We start from the raw sequence: 19,250 nt of genomic DNA on the forward strand, positions 1-19,250 counted from the left end.
CTGCAGCCAAGTAATGCAATAAACTTATGTAAAAACACAAAAATGTATACCAAAATTCTTTTCTAGAAGAGGCGCTAACTAACCAAACAAAGTAAACAAAAAACATTGTTATAAAAAAGCCTGAGTTAGTGAAGATGTCTATATGTTGGAAAATTTCTCTTAGGAGTGAAGTGTGAAGGCTCACAGGTACATTTTCATTGAGTCCCTGTTTGAGAATAAAGATACAGCTTATAACTAAACAGTTTTTAAAAGGTTTTCCATAAATGCATGTGAGGCTTTATTACAACCTGACGGTAGTAAATGGGACGTTATTTTTCTGCACTCATTAGCCAGTGTTGTTAGAACATGTGAAATGTGTTCACGTTTTGCTCTGGAAGACATAATCTACTTACTGAATAGAATAGGGTAATGGGTTGGTTTGTTCTCACATTGAAATGGCCTTTACATTCATCAAATTAGCCTTGGGAAACAGTTACTTTGCCCAGCATATTGTTGGCAACATTAAAATAATAAAACTAATGAGTTTAGACATACCGAATACAAAATCTCCATATTTCACAACTTGTGCCAGCTTGTGTTTTCTGCAAATCAATTTCAAATAATCCTCACAGTCTTACTTTTAAATAAATTTAAATTTACTATTTTTCTAACATCCTTTCATGTCTAGCTGTGCTCATGTGCTAACTCTAGAATATTCATAAAAAGTAAGAATAAGTGGGAATTGGATGTCCTCTGTGTTGTTGCTGTTCTCCATATTCATACTAAAGTGAACATTATAATTCACCAGTACTTTAGACCACACTGAAAAACACTTATACCTGACTATTTTAATAGTTAAAATGCAAAATATTTCTTAATATGCACTAATATGAACAGTGAAAACTATTTTGGCAACAATGCAGAGGATAAAATCCACAGTCTTCCTTATTTCTCTCCTGGGGATAAAGCCAATTATTATCAAGAAAACTGACCATGAATACATCAGTGCTAGCGGTCCACTCTGCTCAACTCCTGTGGTCTATGGCCTACATTAGGTATTCTTATATCTTTTTTCCTAAAGGAGAAATATTGACAATTGCTAATTTTATTTTATTTTTTTTCCTGTATCTAATAGAACATAGATCAGCAGATAAAACTGTCCTCTATAAGAAATGGGCAGTAAACACTGAGGTTTGTGTACCTGATTTAAAATTAAAAATAATTTTAGAACATAATTCTTAGGTTTTCTTTCAGTTGGTTCCAAGCTTCTGGGCACATCAGGTAAGCAGGTATGTGTGGTTCATACCTGAAATGTTCATAGAGCATTCAGTCCCTCAGACCAATAGGATATCCGAATATTTTTATTTTTAAATGCCTTATGCACATGACAGATGTCTTACAAACCAAGTAAATGAAGCAAAATATTAAATCCATAATGAATGACAAATCAATTTCATTGCCTTTAAAAAATACAGAAATGGGAGTTGATAAAGAAAATGTTAAAAAGCTGCCAGAGGTTACAAATGAAATCAATGATTTATTCAACTTTAGCAAATATTAGATGGACTGATGTGTAAAAGTTGATAAAACTATTAAGTATTATTATTTGTATACAAGGAGGAAAAATAGCATCAGTATAGTCATAACCCTTTCTCTAGTGTGATCCAACATGAAATCAAACCAGGAGTTGCTTAAAAGAAAAACTGCCTAAAACGTGAGCTACATCACAAGACACTGCAGTCATCAAAATATTCTAAATTATAATAAAAGTAAATAGATAATGGTAAAAGCAGAAACTGTATACCTTTCTTAGGGTATGTTTGCAAAGCTGAAAAGACTAAACCTCTAGACTATTTTTCAAAACATCTATTTATTGCGTACATCAGTTTATCCATGACAAAGTTATACTGCATTATACGAACTGTACATTATGAACCATAGCACATGGCTGAAGGGGCTGGTCTCTTTCAAAGTAGCTTGGCTCAAACATGAAAAAAGACAATAATCCCTGACTGCAAAAATCAAATAAAAGGGATGACGAAGATGGAAAAAACGAGGCGATAACAGTCCAGAAGAATGCCAGAGCTAAATCATACAATTATTGCTATAAAAAAGGTAATGCATTGAAAAGGGAAAAAAAGTGAGTGAAAGAAACAGTTCCAGGGTGACATGACAACCAAATAAGGTCATCTGGGAAACCATTGCTTTAAGTTACCATGCATAACACGCTTTTCAAACTTTTTTTTTGTCTAGTTTTGGCAAAAACAAACATGCTATATACAACTACGGTACTTATCTAAGGTTGTGTTTACGTACTATAAAGAGCGGGAAGTGACACAATATATTTAAATGTGTATTTGTAATATTTTCAAACAGAAAGAAAATGTACTTAAACCTGATTCTAAACAAACTAAATCCAGTAATTGTGAACATGCATAATCTATGTGGAAATTTCACTTTCACACTGATGGTTCTATAACACTAATCTTTTAGTGAAGTGTACTACACTCCTTCCCAGACATTCATATCGACAAGTACTGTTCACCATAAAAGGCCTGTAACCATGGCTATATGATAAGGGGGCCTTTTTTGACATGTGTGAGTTCAAAGTGTTCCTGAGAATATCAGACATGTGCAATAAAACAGTAATATTAGATCAACTGGGTTTTATAACCATTATAACAGCCACAGAGAAAATGTCCGAAAGGAGGAGCTTTATCCTTTAAATAGCTTTCCAATCAGAGGAAATCCTCAGTGCATCCTTTTTGGGTCACGATGCAGAAGCTACTGTGGCTGGGCTGTTTGTATTTTCTGTGCATCCTTGGAAGTCAAGGTAGGGGGGTGAAAAGACGGGATGACTTTGTGCTTCTTGCAGGCCCCCTGGCACAACCAGAGCTGAGAACTTTCAGCAATGGGGAACATGCTGCCTTTGACTGCAGTCATCCCATACCAGCCAACTCCAAACTGTATTTTGAGTACCTCCAGAGCAAAGGGGTGACACACTTCAAAGTCCCGCTGTCGTGGGTCCAGCTCCTTCCAACAGGCCTGTCAAGCGAACCCCAACCAGGTGCAGTTAGATGCTACCAGACCCTCCTGAAGCAGCTGCTGGAGGAAGGACTGCAGCCACTCGTCATCCTTCATGGGTCAGATGTTCCAGAGTCTTTGAGGTCCAGGTATGGAGGCTGGGAAAGTCAGTGGCTGCTAGAGATGTTTCAGCAGTATGCTGAGTTTGCTCTGAAGGAGTTTGGGCCACTGGCACAGTCATGGGTGACATTTAGTGACCTGGATGAGGTTTTGCATGCGGGCCAGGCTGCAGGTGACCACCGTCTGCAAAACATTCTCCAGCTGAACAAGAAGATTTACCAGTTTTACCATCACAACTTCCCTGGAAATGGTGAGTTATTTCATACAAAAATGGAATACAATACACAACTGTATAGTGTAAATTTTATTGACTAAATGTCAATAAAATTAACGTAGTGGTCCATAGCAAGGAATGATGGAAAAAATTAGTTATCCAAGCATCTCAGTGCAAAACTGACTAAAGTCAAAGTTTTTTAAATGTATATGTGCTTCTACATTTGTGCAGGGAGACGTCTGTCAATTGGGTTGAAAGGAAGAGATGAAGCTGCACTTTCCCAACTTAAAGGTTCAACAACTGTAAGTTGTGTTTTCAAGTTTATTGTATGTATTCAGATACATATGTTCAGAAGCTCTTAAAATAAATTAAAATACAACATGAAAACAATATGATTTTTCACTTTTTCACTGGTTAATCTATTTACAAGCTGCTCAATAATTGTTGATATTAAAGCAAAAATGTTCAGCATAACTACATTTCAAAAGTTACAAACAATGTAAAGAAAAATTAAATGAAGGATTTTTTTTAAAACTTTAAAACTGCTTCTATTCTAACTTCAATGCCAGCTAACTGTATCTCAATAAAAATGCTAAAAACTTAAACATATTTAGCTTTGCAGCACCTTTATTTTGGTACAGATATTTCTATTGAGTTAAACTGCTGCACCGCTGAGCAACTACTGAGCTGGCTGCCAGCCTATCATCTCCTCACTTCCCATGCTAATTATTACTACTGTATTCATCTCCTGTTCCTTACAGGTTGATTTCTTGTCAGTTGACATGGATTACAGCTGCGCTTCATCGACAAACTTTGCAGAGGAGCTGAAGAACCTACAGGTAAACTATTTCATATAGTTTTTTCTAATGTTTTACATGAAGAAAATAAACTAAATTCTCATTCATATCGTGTTATGCTGTAGATTACCACTGGAAACCTGCCTATCTTGATACACAAGCTGACAGTTCATGATTGTTCACACAATGAACAAGAGCCTCTTCGAGATTTGCTGAACGGTAAGTGTTGTTACAGCTGTACATATACAGCAGTAAATACTAAGTTACTTTATATGTGTAAATCACATGTAAGTCAGACATATCTGCTAGTTGATTCTCTGACACTAAGAAATTATGACTTCATTACACTTTGTTGCTAGTTAAAAAATAAACGTTTTACTTCATAAATTTCAGTTGTAAAAAACATTATTATTGCATATGGGTGGATGTGGTCTACAGGGAACAGTTGATATTGTGAAACATGCAAAGTTGTGGGTTTGATTCTAGCCCTCTGCCTCATCAAACAGGGTGGGCAGTATGAATGCCAAAACTTGACCAAAGTTCAGCCGATATATCATAACTATTGTCAATAGTTTGTAAATCATTACCTCTAATATAATTTATGGGTCTTTGTATAACCATCAAATGTTAATGAGAAGCGAAAGACCCATTCTTGTTTCCAATTTTACTCACTGTTGGCTTTTTGATAATTTTGCACTGTAAAACTAATTTATATAGTTGCGGATTATTACAGCACAATGGCACGGAGCTTCAAGTTACTAATTAAAGACTTGAGGTCTTGTTTTGTACAGGTTAGCATGCTGTAAATAAAATATATTTTTTGAATAAAGTGAAAAGTGCATGTTTAGAAGAAAAACATACACAAATATGAAAACGAAGGAAATGTATTTGTGGATTTAATTAGATTTATTTTATATGAATCTTAAATTGTACAAACATTCTCAAACAGTCTTGCGCAGTGATGATCTGAATATCATTGGATGTGACATGAAGAATGTTTTGATCCTGTTGGAAATGCAGGACACTGTAGATAGGTAAGATTTGTTTAAGAAGTAACACATACATCAAGTGCTTTTTCATTCTAATTTATATTTGATGTCTTTTTTTAAGTGGTGGAGCAGACTTCAGCAGAATTAAAGGGTTGGGTAGCAGTTACCAGAAGATTTTGCATGAGTCTGCAACCAAAAGCACTGAAGACAGAGATGTTCTCACTAAAGCATTCCCTGCCGGCTTCCAATGGGCTACATCCACAGAGTCTTTCAAGGTTGAAGGTGCATGGGCAGCAGGTGGGAAAGGCGAGACCATCTGGGATCGCTTTGGTCATGAAAACCAAGCCTTTAATAATCATACTGCTGACACAGCTGCTGACAGCTACAGAAAGGTTGATATAGATGTCTACCTCTTGCGAGGTCTTGGAGTCAACACCTACCAGTTCTCCATTTCCTGGGCCCGTATATTCCCCTCTGGTCACAAAGATAGCCTGTCAGAAGAAGGAGCTCTCTACTATGACAATCTGATCGATGCTCTTATTGAATCTGGCATACAGCCTGTTGTCACTCTCTACCATTGGGACTTGCCTCAGGCTCTCCAAGACGATGGTGGATGGACCAACCATTCCATTGTTGCAGCTTACATGGACTATGCAGCCTTCTGCTTCCATAGATATGGAAACAGGATCAAGAGCTGGAACACATTCAGTAGTCCCTGGGTGGTGAGCCATGCTGGATATGGCACAGGTGTGCATGCTCCGGGAATAAAAGACTACGTGACTGCTTCTTACCAGGTAAACATAGTGGTATCCCCACATCAAAACCTTTTAAACATGTCTAAATTTTGTTTAGGCTATAACCCTTCACTTTTTAATTCTTATTTCTACAGGTTACTCATAATATAGTGAAATCCCATGCTGAAGCCTGGCATGTCTACAATGACAATTACAGGAAGACACAGGGAGGGAAAGTGGGCATTGCATTAAACTCTGACTGGGCAGAACCTGCTGATGCTGAAAAACCTGAAGATAAGGAAGCTGCAGAGCGCTACCTCGAGTTTATGCTAGGCTGGTTTGCCCATCCAATCTTCATAGATGGGGATTATCCTGAAGTTCTCAAAACTCAGATTGCAAACAAAGTAAAAGAGTGTCCCTCATCTGCACCAGCAGTACTTCCAACTTTCACTGATGAAGAGAAGTCGAGGATCAAGGGAACTTCTGACTTTTTTGGTTTAAATCATTATACCTCCCGTTTAGTTAGCAGCAGTGTAGGTGGGTGCACCCCTGGTCCTGAAGGAGTTGGAGACTTCCTGGCAAAAGTGGACCCCTCATGGCCTGCTACAGCATCAGACTGGATCTACTCCATGCCCACAGGGCTACGGTCACTTCTGAACTACATTAAAACTAAATATCTAGCCGTGAACAATGTGCCCATTTACATAACTGGGAATGGCATGCCAACAGATGACAGTGGAGACACCCTGAATGATGTTAGCAGAATAGAGTACATGAGAGGTTATATTAGTGAAGCCCTAAAAGGTTAGTGCTTGTAATTTCTGTATTATTTGTCATCTGCTTAGCAGAAAGAAACCAGCCATAACTTTTTTACGTTGTCTTCTGTTTCCTTTTACAGCCATTGAACTCGATAAAGTGGATGTGCAGAGATTCACAGTGCAATCGCTTATGGATGGATTTGAGGGAAACAAAGGGTACAGTGAAAGATTTGGACTACATCATGTTAATTTTGAAGATGGCTACAGACCAAGAACACCAAAACAATCAGCATATTTCTTTGCTCAGATCATTGAGCAAAATGGTGTTGTTTCAAGTAAACAAGATCATTTTGAAGGTGTGAAAATATCACCACCTCGCCGTTCCACTCCACTGCCACCCTCAGAGGTCCCATCTGCATCAAAGTCTGTTTGGGAAAAATTTACACCACAGAAAAGGTTGGACAGACAAATGTATCACTATGGCAATTTCTCACAAAACTTCTTATGGGGCGTCTCATCTTCAGCTTATCAGATTGAGGGTGGATATAACCAGGATGGGAAAGGACAAAGTGTATGGGATGTAGTCAGTAATAACCCAGGTAGTGGTATTCCTGAAGATGTGAATGGAAATGTTGCCTGTGACAGTTACAATAGACTCGATGAAGACCTTTACATGCTGCAAGCACTGAAGGTGAAGACCTACAGATTTTCTCTGTCGTGGTCCAGAATCTTTCCCAATGGTAGACGTGAATCCCTGAACCAAAAGGGTGTTGATTATTACAACAGGCTTATTAATGGCCTCTTGGCCAGAAAAATCACCCCAATGGTCACAATCTATCACTGGGACCTTCCACAAGATCTACAAGACATTGGTGGCTGGCAAAATGTGGAGATGATTAACATTTTTAATGATTATTGTGACTTCTGCTTTGCCACTTTTGGTGACAGAGTAAAATTCTGGATGACCATGAATGACCCTCAAGGACTTGCATGGCTAGGATATGGAACTGGACAAATCCCTCCAAAAATTACGGAGCCAGGAACAGCACCATATGAAGTTGCACATAACTTGATAAAAGCTCACGCTACAGCATACCACACATATGATAACAAATACCGTGCTTCTCAAGGAGGTATGGTTTCCATTGCCCTTAATGCTGAATGGGTTGAACCTAAAGATATCAATGTCCCTCGTGATCTTGTTGCTGCTGACCGTGCGATGCAGTTCAACCTGGGTTGGTTTGCCCACCCAATTTTCAAGAATGGAGACTATCCAGAGGCCATGAAAGCCCAAGTTTTAGTTAAAAGTGAACTCCAAGGTCTTTCACAGTCAAGACTCCCTTCTTTCACAGAGGAGGAAAAGAACTTGATCAAAGGAACTGCTGACATGTTCTGTGTGAATCACTACACCACCAGGCTAGTAACCCATGTCATAGGTGCACTTTCTCCAGCATCTTATCAAAGTGACTGGGACTATGTAGAAGAAGAGATACTTGATCAACCAACGACACCAATTGGATTCACAAGAGCTGTATCATTTGGCATGAGAAGGCTTCTCAACTGGATCAAGGAAGAATATGGAAATCCAGATATTTACATTACTGAAAATTCAGTTGCCACTCCCAGGGAATGGGCATTTGATGAAATCGACAGAGTCTTTCTTCACAAAACTTATATTGATGAGGCTCTTAAAGGTACAGTAATAAATATCAAAAATGTTTGTTGTATATTACAATGTCTTGATCATTCACAATTAATTTCTGTCTGTTTGTAATGTCTCTCTTAACAGCCTATGAACTAGATGGAGTCAAGGTGAAAGGCTATGCAACATATCTCATGGATTCCTTTCAGTTCCTTTATGGCTACCTCTTTGGGTTTGGTCTGCAACACGTAGACTTCAATAACCCAAACCGACCAAGAACACCTAAGTTTTCAGCTCATTTCTACTACAATATTATGAAGGACAATGGTTTCCCGTTGCCAGAAGATGAAAAGATGACATATGGAGAATTCAAAAAGGATTTCATTTGGAGCAGTGCAACAGCATCTTACCAGGTAAAAAAGCTTACATGACAAATATAATCCAAATGTTTTGATCATTTATTTTCAGGTCAATCTAACTTAAGGTCAAGTCAAATCCACAAACTGACTTTGCACTCAGCTGGTTTCAGCAAGATGTTTGGTCCTGGCTAACACCTTTGTCTTTTAATGAAAACTGCTACAGGAGAGTTTATTGCTAAATAAATTTTTAAAAATCAGTTCTAATTTTTCTCTGAGCTATAATTGTTGACATTCTGTTTTATGTTTTAACTTTGAGCTATCATTTAATATAAATATTAGGAGTAAAGGAAAAGTCAAAACATCTTTTTGTTCTATAGGCTGTACTACTACTCCAAACCAAATGTAAAAATGTCAGTGTTTAAAGTTTAAAGTAATTAAGAGCATCATTAACAGCTCAAAGTGAGATCCGCCTTAGTTACTGAACAGTTTCTCTTCCTAAACGTTGGAAAATGCAGTCAAATCTCAGACTTACAAAATAGAGCAACTTCCTGTTAAATCATTCAGGTCTCCTGATACGTGCTGATGTCTTATTCTCTGGTTTCAATTAGCAACATGAACAAAATCTATTCTTCAAAAACCCAAAATAGTTTCTTCCCTCAGTTTTTAGTTCAACTGAAAAAATGTCAGATTTAAACGGCTATGGTGAACAATAGTTTTAATTTTATATTTTTCATTTGTGTTTTTTGTTTACAAAAATAGCTAAGATAATGGTTAATATATATATATTTTTTTTAACTTTAAATAAAATAGATTAACTTAAGTTTTTCAGTTTAAGTCCTTATTTTTTAGCTCCTTCTGTGGAAAAAAAAAGACATTTTATCCAAAAGTCCAGTAACAAGGCATATTCTCTGTTCTGATTTTCCTCTTTCCAGATTGAAGGGGCCTGGAGAGAAGATGGAAAAGGTCTCAGCATCTGGGACAAGTTTACACACACTCCTGGAAAAATATCTGAGCATGACACTGGGGATGTTGCTTGTAACAGTTACAATAAGATGGAAGATGACATTGCTGCACTGAAGAAAGTCAAGGTGTCTCACTATCGCTTCTCCATATCCTGGCCACGAATCCTACCTGACGGTACTACCGAATACATCAATCAGGCTGGTCTAAATTACTACAAAAAACTTCTGGATTCTCTCATTGCAGCAAACATTGAGCCTCAAGTAAGTATTTCTCAAAAATAATCATTCAGAAAAGTGTTTTACCTCTTTTACCAACTGTTTTTCTTTTGGATCAGGTGACTTTGTACCACTGGGATCTCCCACAAGCTCTGCAGGATGTTGGAGGTTGGGAAAATGAGACCATCATTGAAAAATTCAAGGAATATGCAGATGTCCTTTTTGAGAATCTTGGTCCAAAAGTGAAACTTTGGATCACTTTCAATGAGCCATTCGTAATAACTGTATTAGGCCATGTCCAAGGTGCACATGCCCCAGGTATGTAAAGTATTCTTAACTGGAATTACACTTTATGCTAAGCATGATAGATGTCAGACTTGTGGACTTTAATCAATGCAGAACTCCTAATGAAGAAAATAGGCTGCATTTACAAACATTTAATTACTGTATTTTTCGGACTATAAGCCGCTACTTTCTTCCCACATTTTGAACCATGCAGCTTATAGTCTGGTGCGGGTTATATATGTACGTTTCCAGTTTTTTTTTTTTTTTTACTTTGTGGGTGCGGCTTATAGTGAGGTGCGCTCTATAGTCCGGAAAATATGGTATACCTACATGAAAACTCTGCATCACCATATTTAATATATTTTCCAGGTTTCAACGACCGACCAGATACTCTTCCATACATTGTAGGCCACAACATAATCAAATCCCATGCAGAGGCCTGGCATGTCTACAATGACAAATACAGAGCCTCACAGGGAGGATTGGTCTCCATCACTGTAAACTCAGACTGGGCAGAACCCAGAAACCCCTACAAGCAAGAGGATTATGAAGCTGCGCGAAATGTGGTTGAGGTATATATTATGATTGTATAACACAAAACAACTACAACATTTGGTGTGGTGTTGTAGTTGATAATTGCTGTGTGTCAAAACCTATCCACAGTTTTATCTTGGCTGGTGGGCCCATCCCATTTTTAATGGTGACTACAGCCCACTGGTGAAGAAATCTGTTCTAGACCAAAGTCTTGCAGGTGGTTTGACAAAATCCAGGTAAAATGTTTGGCTACATTTTAAAATACTTTGCCTATAGTTTGTGCCAAATGAATGCCTATGCAGATTCTTAATTTTATTTTCAACTTATTACACCCACTGATGTCTTCTCTCATACAATTTCTTCTTGAATTTTTATTCTCTAGGCTGCCCGAGTTTACTCCTGAGGAAATTAAGCGAATTAATGGCACATATGATTATTTTGGATTAAACCATTACTGCAGTGTCTTGGCATTCCCTGTAGACTTTGGAACTACTCAACACTTTGAAGCAGACAGGTAAGGCCGTTAGCTTTCTCACAAAGCAATTTAAAATCAACTTCATGTGGAAATCATGAATTTGCATATTCTTATCACATTTTTCCTAAATATTCTTGTAAAAGAAGTCCATGTTTTTAATTTAAACTCTAAATTACATAATTATTCACTTGTCACAGGGGTGTGGTGGTTATTAGTGATCGGACCTGGTTGGAAACCGGTTCTGTCTGGCTGAGGATGACACCATTTGGTCTCCGAAGATTGCTGAAATTCATCAAGGACGAGTACAGAAATCCTCCGATTATCATCACTGAGAATGGTGTCTCTGAAAATGGGCCAGTTGATCTGAATGACGTTCACAGGAAATACTATTATGAAAAGTACATCAACCAAGTGCTGAAAGGTATTAAAACAACTTCATAGAATATAGAGCATCTAAAATGAAAGTAAATCATGTTTACATTAAAATCTGCTATAGCCTTCTTCAGTTGTTCAAAACTGGAAACTTGTATAAATTAATACCTTTTACCAGCTTGTGTGCTTAATTACATTTTCTTTTTTCTGCAGCTTATTTGCTTGATGACGTCAATATTATTGGCTACACTGCTTGGTCTCTGCTGGACAACCTGGAATGGGGTGTTGGCTATACAGAGAGATTTGGACTTTTTTATGTCAACCGCTCAGACCCTGATCTGCCTCGAACCCCCAAAGCCTCCGTGTCCTTTTACTCCTCCATCATCAGCTGCAACGGGTTTCCCGACCCAGCATCTGGACCTCACGAATGTTGGAACTCTACCTCCACCCCAACTCCCACCCTCATTCCTAAGCCTGAAGGTAAAAAGATTAACTTCTTAGAAAGTAAACTTAGTTTCTCTGATTCCAGGTCAGATTAAAGATTCTCAAAAATAAAATTACAAATTGAGACATATCCGATCTTGATACATTTAACTTAATTGGTCAAAATAAACCCAACAACGAGAAACTGTTCCAGCACAAACTAGTTTAGTTAGAAAGCTAGCTTATGCAAAAACCGATGTTAAATGTTTCAGGAAGAATTGCTAAAAGTATAAAGTAAATTTTACATTAAACACCCTGTTACAGATTACTAATAAATGTGTTTATTTTTTCCACAGCAACAAAAGAGCCAATGAACAATGTGAACTTCTTGGGTATGAAGCTCTCTGCCAAAGATGCCGAGACTGGACTTAATGCAACATTTGCTCTTCTAATTATAGCACTCACTGGAGCAATTTCTTTGTTCATTGGCTTCTTTTTAGTAAAGAAGAGTTCCAAAAAATCCAAAAAAACTGAGAATGTAGAGCTGGACAAGAGATCCTGATTTCAGTTTGACTTACTTTTTTAATGCAGACATAAACATGTGAAGTCCATGTTTAAATTTGAGGATGATAAACATTCTGCAATAAACAATCTTCAACAAAGAAGTCAGAGTTCCCCAACATTGTATGTTGTAGTTGTACTGTATTTAAAAAAGAAAAATAGATGTAATTCATTTATATAACCAGTGATGTGGAGAGGAGATTATTGCTTAATGGGAGCTTTTTGGATATGACATTCAACAACTGAGATGAATGGATGTAATTTTTGATTTGCACTGCTGTTTATGCTTTTTAAGCCATTTCTGTTCCACTTTGCAATGAAAGTTTGTTTGTGGGAAAATATTAAGCTTACTGAAGTCCGCCAGTGGGAAAACCCATTTTGTAAAACTTTAGATTTGTTCTACCTGTTGTAAAATGTTTCTTGTTTCTACCAGTAACTTATAGTTTCCTCAAGTACCTTTTTTTTTTCCAATGTTTGAGATAAACTGAAAGAAATCCCAGTATAATAGCCAACTATTGTCTGCTTTCCCTTGCCTGTCCTGTGAAACTTCTGTTTAATAAACATATTATCACACTGTACATGTTTTGATTTTGGGCTTTTCTGTTCCCCTCCAACACTATCGGTATAGTTATCTTGAAAAAGTAACTGGACTTCTGATAACTGATTACTCTTTGAAAAAGTAACTTAGTTAGAATACAAGTTACTTTGCTAGTTACTTTCAGAATCTGAAGACAACAGCTCCTGAAAGTAGCTGTCAACCATTGTTATGGTTATCTATCTATATACCTATCTATATACCTACTTTCTGACCAGCTTCAGTTATTCTCCCGCACATAACTGTTTTACACAGAAGTCCAGCTTTCTGTGTTGCTTTGCACCATCTGGTGGGTTTCTCTGTTCGTTTGACTGTGCCATGTTCCAAATATGTCTTAAAATTTGATGTAGTATTTTTGTATTAATCCATATTATTGAATATATTCCTAAAAAAAATTAAATACAGTGGGAAATTTCTTGAAAAGTTATTAATTTTCCTGTGTTAATATTTGTACCATCTCATTTTGAAAAATTGCGATTTGTAAACCACCTGTCAGCTAGTAAACCTATCGGGGATTGATTGGTAGCGCCATCATCCACTTGGGGGCTTTTGCACTCTGCATCCTCATTGCATTAAAGTGCTGCATGAGAGAAGTGTTAAATGATTGTCGTTATTCTGTGTCCCTTGTTTTCAAAGGTGTAACAAAAGCACTTTGTCGAAAGCACAGAGTACAACAAACCTCAATATTGTCATGATCAGCTGACACAAACTCAAAACAGTGCTTGTATTTCCAGCCAGAAATTGTGCATCTCTCGCCTCCCTCCACTTTTTATGTTCATGTTGCTTCATGGTATTTCACATGAGATGTGCTGAGTTGGAAATACTAGCTCATTAGATTACTTATTACTAAAACAAGGGGTCGGATTAGAGTAGCATGTTACTAAGTAACACTTTACTGACATCACTGCACTCCAATTACATATACTTTTAAATTTATTTGGAGAGAATTTCTGACTTGGTGCAGTTTTGTTTCTTTTATTGCTCCATATCAGCTCGTCTCCTCCTGCTCGTCACACTGAGACAATTTCTTTGTGAAGAACATATGAGCTAAATAGCAATAACATCTTGCTTTTCTAATTACGCTTTTAAAACAGAGAGAAATGTTGTTAAAAAAATAAAAAACGTTTCCTTTTCCTACATGAGTTTGCTGATTCCTCTTCGGACATTTATGTGCAGGTGGTACAGGTCAAGGGTCAGTCCCATGTTGTAAAGGCAATGATCTAACATTCAGATCTTATTTATATATCTTAAAATGATGTTAAGCAAAATTAAACAGCGTGTTAGGTCAATAGTTACCTCCTTTCCTAAACAGATACATAGCGTGTTATAACACTCATGGTTGGTGTCCTAAATAGATACTTCATTGATGCACTTTGTCTCTGCACTGTTCATAACAAAACACAAGGAGTCGTCTTTTCTCTGTATGCTTGCTGATGTACGGGGGAAGAGACAGATAAGCTGGTCAGTTATAGGCTGTAGACCTATCCAGCCTAACCCTGCTGGTGGCACTTATCTTAACCACTGAGAAACAGCTGATTTACCACATATTCCTGTTTTCTTAAACTGGCACTTAGAAAAGTGTTCATACTTCTCTACATGCATCCAGGCTCCCCTAACAAGAACCAAAAGAAGAGTTAACAATAGGACCAAGATTAATTCCTAGGGCCTAAATAAGACTAAGGCCAGTAATATTTTAATTTCAAATAATTAAAAGTTTGAATTTGACTTTCTTGAATGCAGTGTAATAAAAGAATGAACAAAGTTATGTACAAATAAAATAAATCTTAAACAAAAAGCCAGCAAAATAAGAAGGGTAGTGAAGTATATTTATACAAAAGTCTGATAAATACCTTTGTATTTACATGTTTTGGTGCAGCCGTAAATCTGACACACAAGCAAAATTTGCAAACATTTCATTTTTGCCTGAAACACAATCTATCACTGGAGAAGACTATTGTTGTCCACAAGTTACGCAAAAAAGAGTTGGCCAATTAAAATATTCATACCTTAAATGCAACCTCTAGACATCCCCAACACTAATGTCAATGTCCATATTTCTAAAGTATGATGTTTTTGAAATAAGCAACATGAATTACAGAAAATATAGACTTCTTGCATATTATTTTTTTACATCTGGAAATTTTGTGTATGCACACAACTCTAGAGGGCAAAAATACTATTTTTTTACATGCCATACTTAGTTGTCCTGCCATGGTAGAACAATTCCTTTAACAAAAAAAAAAAACTGCAGCAAAGCAGTTGGCTTGTTCACGCTTGACATAAACATTCCATTCTCTGCCAAACTATGTAAAGTTAAACAAACATTTTACAAGCACGTTAACTAAAAGACAATAAAACATTTCGTCCTCTACAACTTTTTGATAGTAACTAAACAAAAGCTCTGTGAGAAACGCACCTCACTCTATGGGCTCTTTGCACATACGGCGCTGATGTCACATCCGCAAGTGCGAAGTCCGTCTTTCTTGTTTCCGCTTTGAGTTACCGTGACAGCTAGAAAAGACAAAGTTGTACTTCAGAAGCAAATAAAGCAATACTATGAACATTGTTATCTTCCAAATATAATGGGCTTTTATGTTTTCATGGATTTCCAAGCGATCCTGAATTAAGAAGACGGTGGCTTGTAAATATTTGTTGCTGAACTTAAAAAGCTAACGCCGCACAGCAAACTTTGCAGCCTTCACTTGACTCCGGATCAGCTTATTCACTGGAGACCTTAAAGAACACAGCCGTATTTTTCTAAAAGCAGCAACTATTTTTTTAGATATGTCCAACAAAATAATTCTGTCAAAAGGTGATTCATTTGGAGTTAAGTTCTGCCAAAAATTCACTAACAGTGAAACACAAACAGGCGGAAGTTGAGAGGGATCCACAACTAGATGAAAATGTTGGCCTAAAAGGTGTTTGCAACACGTGAGGAATTTTGTTTAAATAAACAATATATATCTCCAAAGTAGAAGAAATAATAAAAACATCTCTACTAGAAATGGTTTGCTCTTTGTAACAGCAATTGGAAAAAAATTTTAAATCCCATTTTTGTAGGGGAACTTTCTTCTGTACCCTTGAAAACAACATGACCCAGTATAAATAGCAGCTTAATAGTAGCGGAAATGGACACCCAGGGATTCCATCTGAGATATTGAATCTACAATATGGTGGATCTGTAGGAAGAAAGGACTTTTATTTGAGCCAACAAACAGGCTGACTGCCAAGAGTTCCTATCAGGTTTGGGTTCAGGGTGAGGTCTTGGTCTCTTTTATCTGGGCAGTGTAATAGCATCTTTTGTTGGATTTATAATAAAGATTGTTAGATTACTTTTTATTGACCATAATTCCAGGGCCTATGGTTACATCATGCAATGATACATAACAGACAAAATGGCCCTGACCAGAAGGTGTTGAGATTTATTTGAAATAATAAGATGTTAGTTTAAAGCATACATCCTGCAGCATAAAACAATACTTTAATTTTTATTTTATAAAGTTTTGTTTTTACTTTTATGACTTCCAATCAGTAAATGGATGCCATGGATATTATGGATATTGCTGTTCTCTGCTCGCAGATTATTTTTCCAAACAAACTGAATTCATTTAGTAATTTATGAAATTCCTTCTGATGAGAAAGTATATTCTACCTATGTGTATTACATTATCTCCCTTATGACCTTTACATCTTAAGATAAAGTTATGTTTTACCTTCCACACTCTTTTACTACACAGTCCCAAAGGCCACATTTGGAATAGCAACGGTATAACAAATATGTAAAAAAAATACATATTCTTTTATTAAATGTTTGCTACTCTAGATTTAAGAAAATGAATACAGAAAAACCTTAAAATTGACACCCTTTGACACAGTGGTCTAAGGGGAAACTAAGAAATTGAACAAAGTGCTTTCACATGTATATTTGCAGGGCTGCACAGTACATTGTTGGTAGCATGGTTGCCTTGCAGCACAAAGATCCTGGGGACTTCCTTGCTTTGTGCTCACAGGTTCTTCCTGTGCATCCATGGGTTCTCTCTGGGAACTCCCTCTTCCCCTCACAGTCCTGTTAAGTTAATTCATCTCTCTAATTTGCTCTTAGATGTGAATGTGTGTGTGCATGCATGGTTGTTCACCCAATGACCACTGGAGATAGACACCAACCCTCTGCAACTCTACGAGGATAAACTGCCTTAGATAATGGGTGGATATACAGTACAGACCAAAAGTTTGGACACACCTTTCTAATTCAATGGGTTTTCTTTATTTTCATGACTATTTATAAGGCAAGAAATCCCACTTATTAACCTGACAGGGCAGGTTGACCTATGAAGTGAAAACCATTTCAGGTGACGACCTCTTGAAGCTCATCAAGAAAATGCAGAGTGTGTGCAAAGCAGTAATCACAACAAAAGGTTGCTACTTTGAAGAAACTAGAATATAAGGGGTATTTTCAGTTGTTTTACACTTTTTTGTTTAGTGCATATTTCCACATGTGTTATTCATAGTTTGATGCCTTCAGTGTGAATCTACAATGTCAATAGTCATGAAAATAAAGGAAAGTCATTGAATTAAAAGGTGTGTCCAAACTTTTGGTCTGTACTATATATTTTGCATTTTTGATTGGTTTTATGGCATTAAAAGTATTAAGACAAAATAAATAGTATTTACCATATTACCTTATATTTACAATGCAAGAGATGCAACATCATAAATCAAATATTTGGGAATTAAAGGGAGCAAAAAGTTAGACAAACAATTTTTTCTGATCAGGTTTGATGCTGCATTTACTGAGTTTTACTCACTAAAATTGTTTTTATTGACGTATTAACAAGGAATGGAACATTAGAGATTTTTATCAGTAAAAGTCTTCATACTAAAAATTTTGCCTAATTCCAAAAAGTCCTAAATTGTAGAAAGGTTGAAGAAAAATATGATTACTTTAAAAAAGCTTTAATTTTAGCAACAAAAAATACCATCTTGCATTAAACTTCAAAACACATGTTTAATACATTTAACTAAAGTTATTATCAATGGCATTGATTTTTACAACCTGAGGAAATAAATGAAAGGGCTTCATCAAAGTTATCTCTGTTACGGTGAACTTTGGATAAATAACCATTGTAATAAATGGTTATGAAAACTATTGTATAACATTTCAAACACTGCCTTTATCACAATATAGCTAAAACACAGGCAGCATGAAAAACAAAGTCTTCACCCAGGTATGGTTACAAAACAGTATTACCTATGTGTGACCTTGCCGTACTGATTGCAGATAAGTAGAGCAAAAAACATACAGAAATTAAATTTTTTAGAGCAACAAAAAAGTAACCGGTTCTAGTCATGAACAAAAGGAAAACCTCCTGAAAACACTAACAATTAAGCATTGCTATAAGGAGCCACAGTTGGTGCAGTTATCTGTATATAACACTATTTTTTATGACTAAAGAAAATAATCAGACATCCGTTCATCTGTTGCTTTCTGTGTGTCTGCTCTGTCTTCTCAAACCCTGTTAGTTGTAGCAGATGGTTGGTTCTGATGGAGATTTCTTCCTGTTATGAAACATATGTGCATGCTCACTATGAGGAATGGCTATAAAATCAACGACACAAAGGAAGTGATTGTCGATTGTCTCTATATGCCAGTCCGGGAGGCTTGAAAACCACAAAGTACTTTAGAATGAAAACACTCTTAAAAAATTGAAGTTAAGAATATAAAACAGGATAAAGCAGAACACAAATCATACAAAAAAACTATTCAAAAGCCAGACAATAAATAAGTCTACAACTGCTTCTTATAAGAATCAACAGCGTCAAGACATCCCAAAAATTGAGGCAAAGCATTCCACAATCTGGAGATCACCGCTATAAAATATTTATCCCCTTTGGTCTTAAAACTTGTTTGAGGAACCAATAACTGTAACAATTGTTGACTGGAAAATTACAGACTGACAGAAGAGGTGTAACAAAAGGAAAACCTCCCTTTGATTTCCAGGGCAGAACTACATTGGGCTCTAAAAATAAAGACTTTCAAATGATTTCTAAAATGTACCAGTAGACAAGGAAATAAGATTAAAACTTGGAGTAGCCTTTGTATTAATCTACTATCTCTTGCATGTATTGGTTAAATTTCTTGCAACTAGATCTGAACTGAATGGAGACGGTCAAGATCTTTCTTATTCAGACACATAAAAAGATTGTTAGAATA

The 19,250-nt window shown here is 36.5% G+C and overlaps 1 protein-coding gene across 1 annotated transcript; it reads left to right on the top strand.

Moving 5' to 3' along the window:
* The first annotated feature begins 2,754 nt into the window (after nt 1–2,754).
* Nucleotides 2,755–13,022, top strand: LOC116722851 (lactase-phlorizin hydrolase-like). Its single transcript, XM_032567193.1, has 17 exons — nt 2,755–3,373; nt 3,569–3,663; nt 4,099–4,176; nt 4,260–4,353; nt 5,084–5,168; nt 5,245–5,917; nt 6,013–6,661; nt 6,756–8,309; nt 8,405–8,670; nt 9,549–9,839; nt 9,914–10,112; nt 10,449–10,651; nt 10,743–10,849; nt 10,996–11,127; nt 11,286–11,509; nt 11,674–11,940; nt 12,240–13,022. The coding sequence occupies exons 1-17, from the start codon at nt 2,755–2,757 to the stop codon at nt 12,443–12,445; spliced, it is 5,742 nt and encodes a 1,913-aa protein (XP_032423084.1). The 3' UTR covers nt 12,446–13,022.
* The last annotated feature ends 6,228 nt before the right edge of the window (nt 13,023–19,250 follow it).

This window comes from Xiphophorus hellerii, chromosome 7, assembly GCF_003331165.1.
Source record: "Xiphophorus hellerii strain 12219 chromosome 7, Xiphophorus_hellerii-4.1, whole genome shotgun sequence".
NCBI classification, from domain to species: Eukaryota; Metazoa; Chordata; class Actinopteri; order Cyprinodontiformes; family Poeciliidae; genus Xiphophorus; species Xiphophorus hellerii.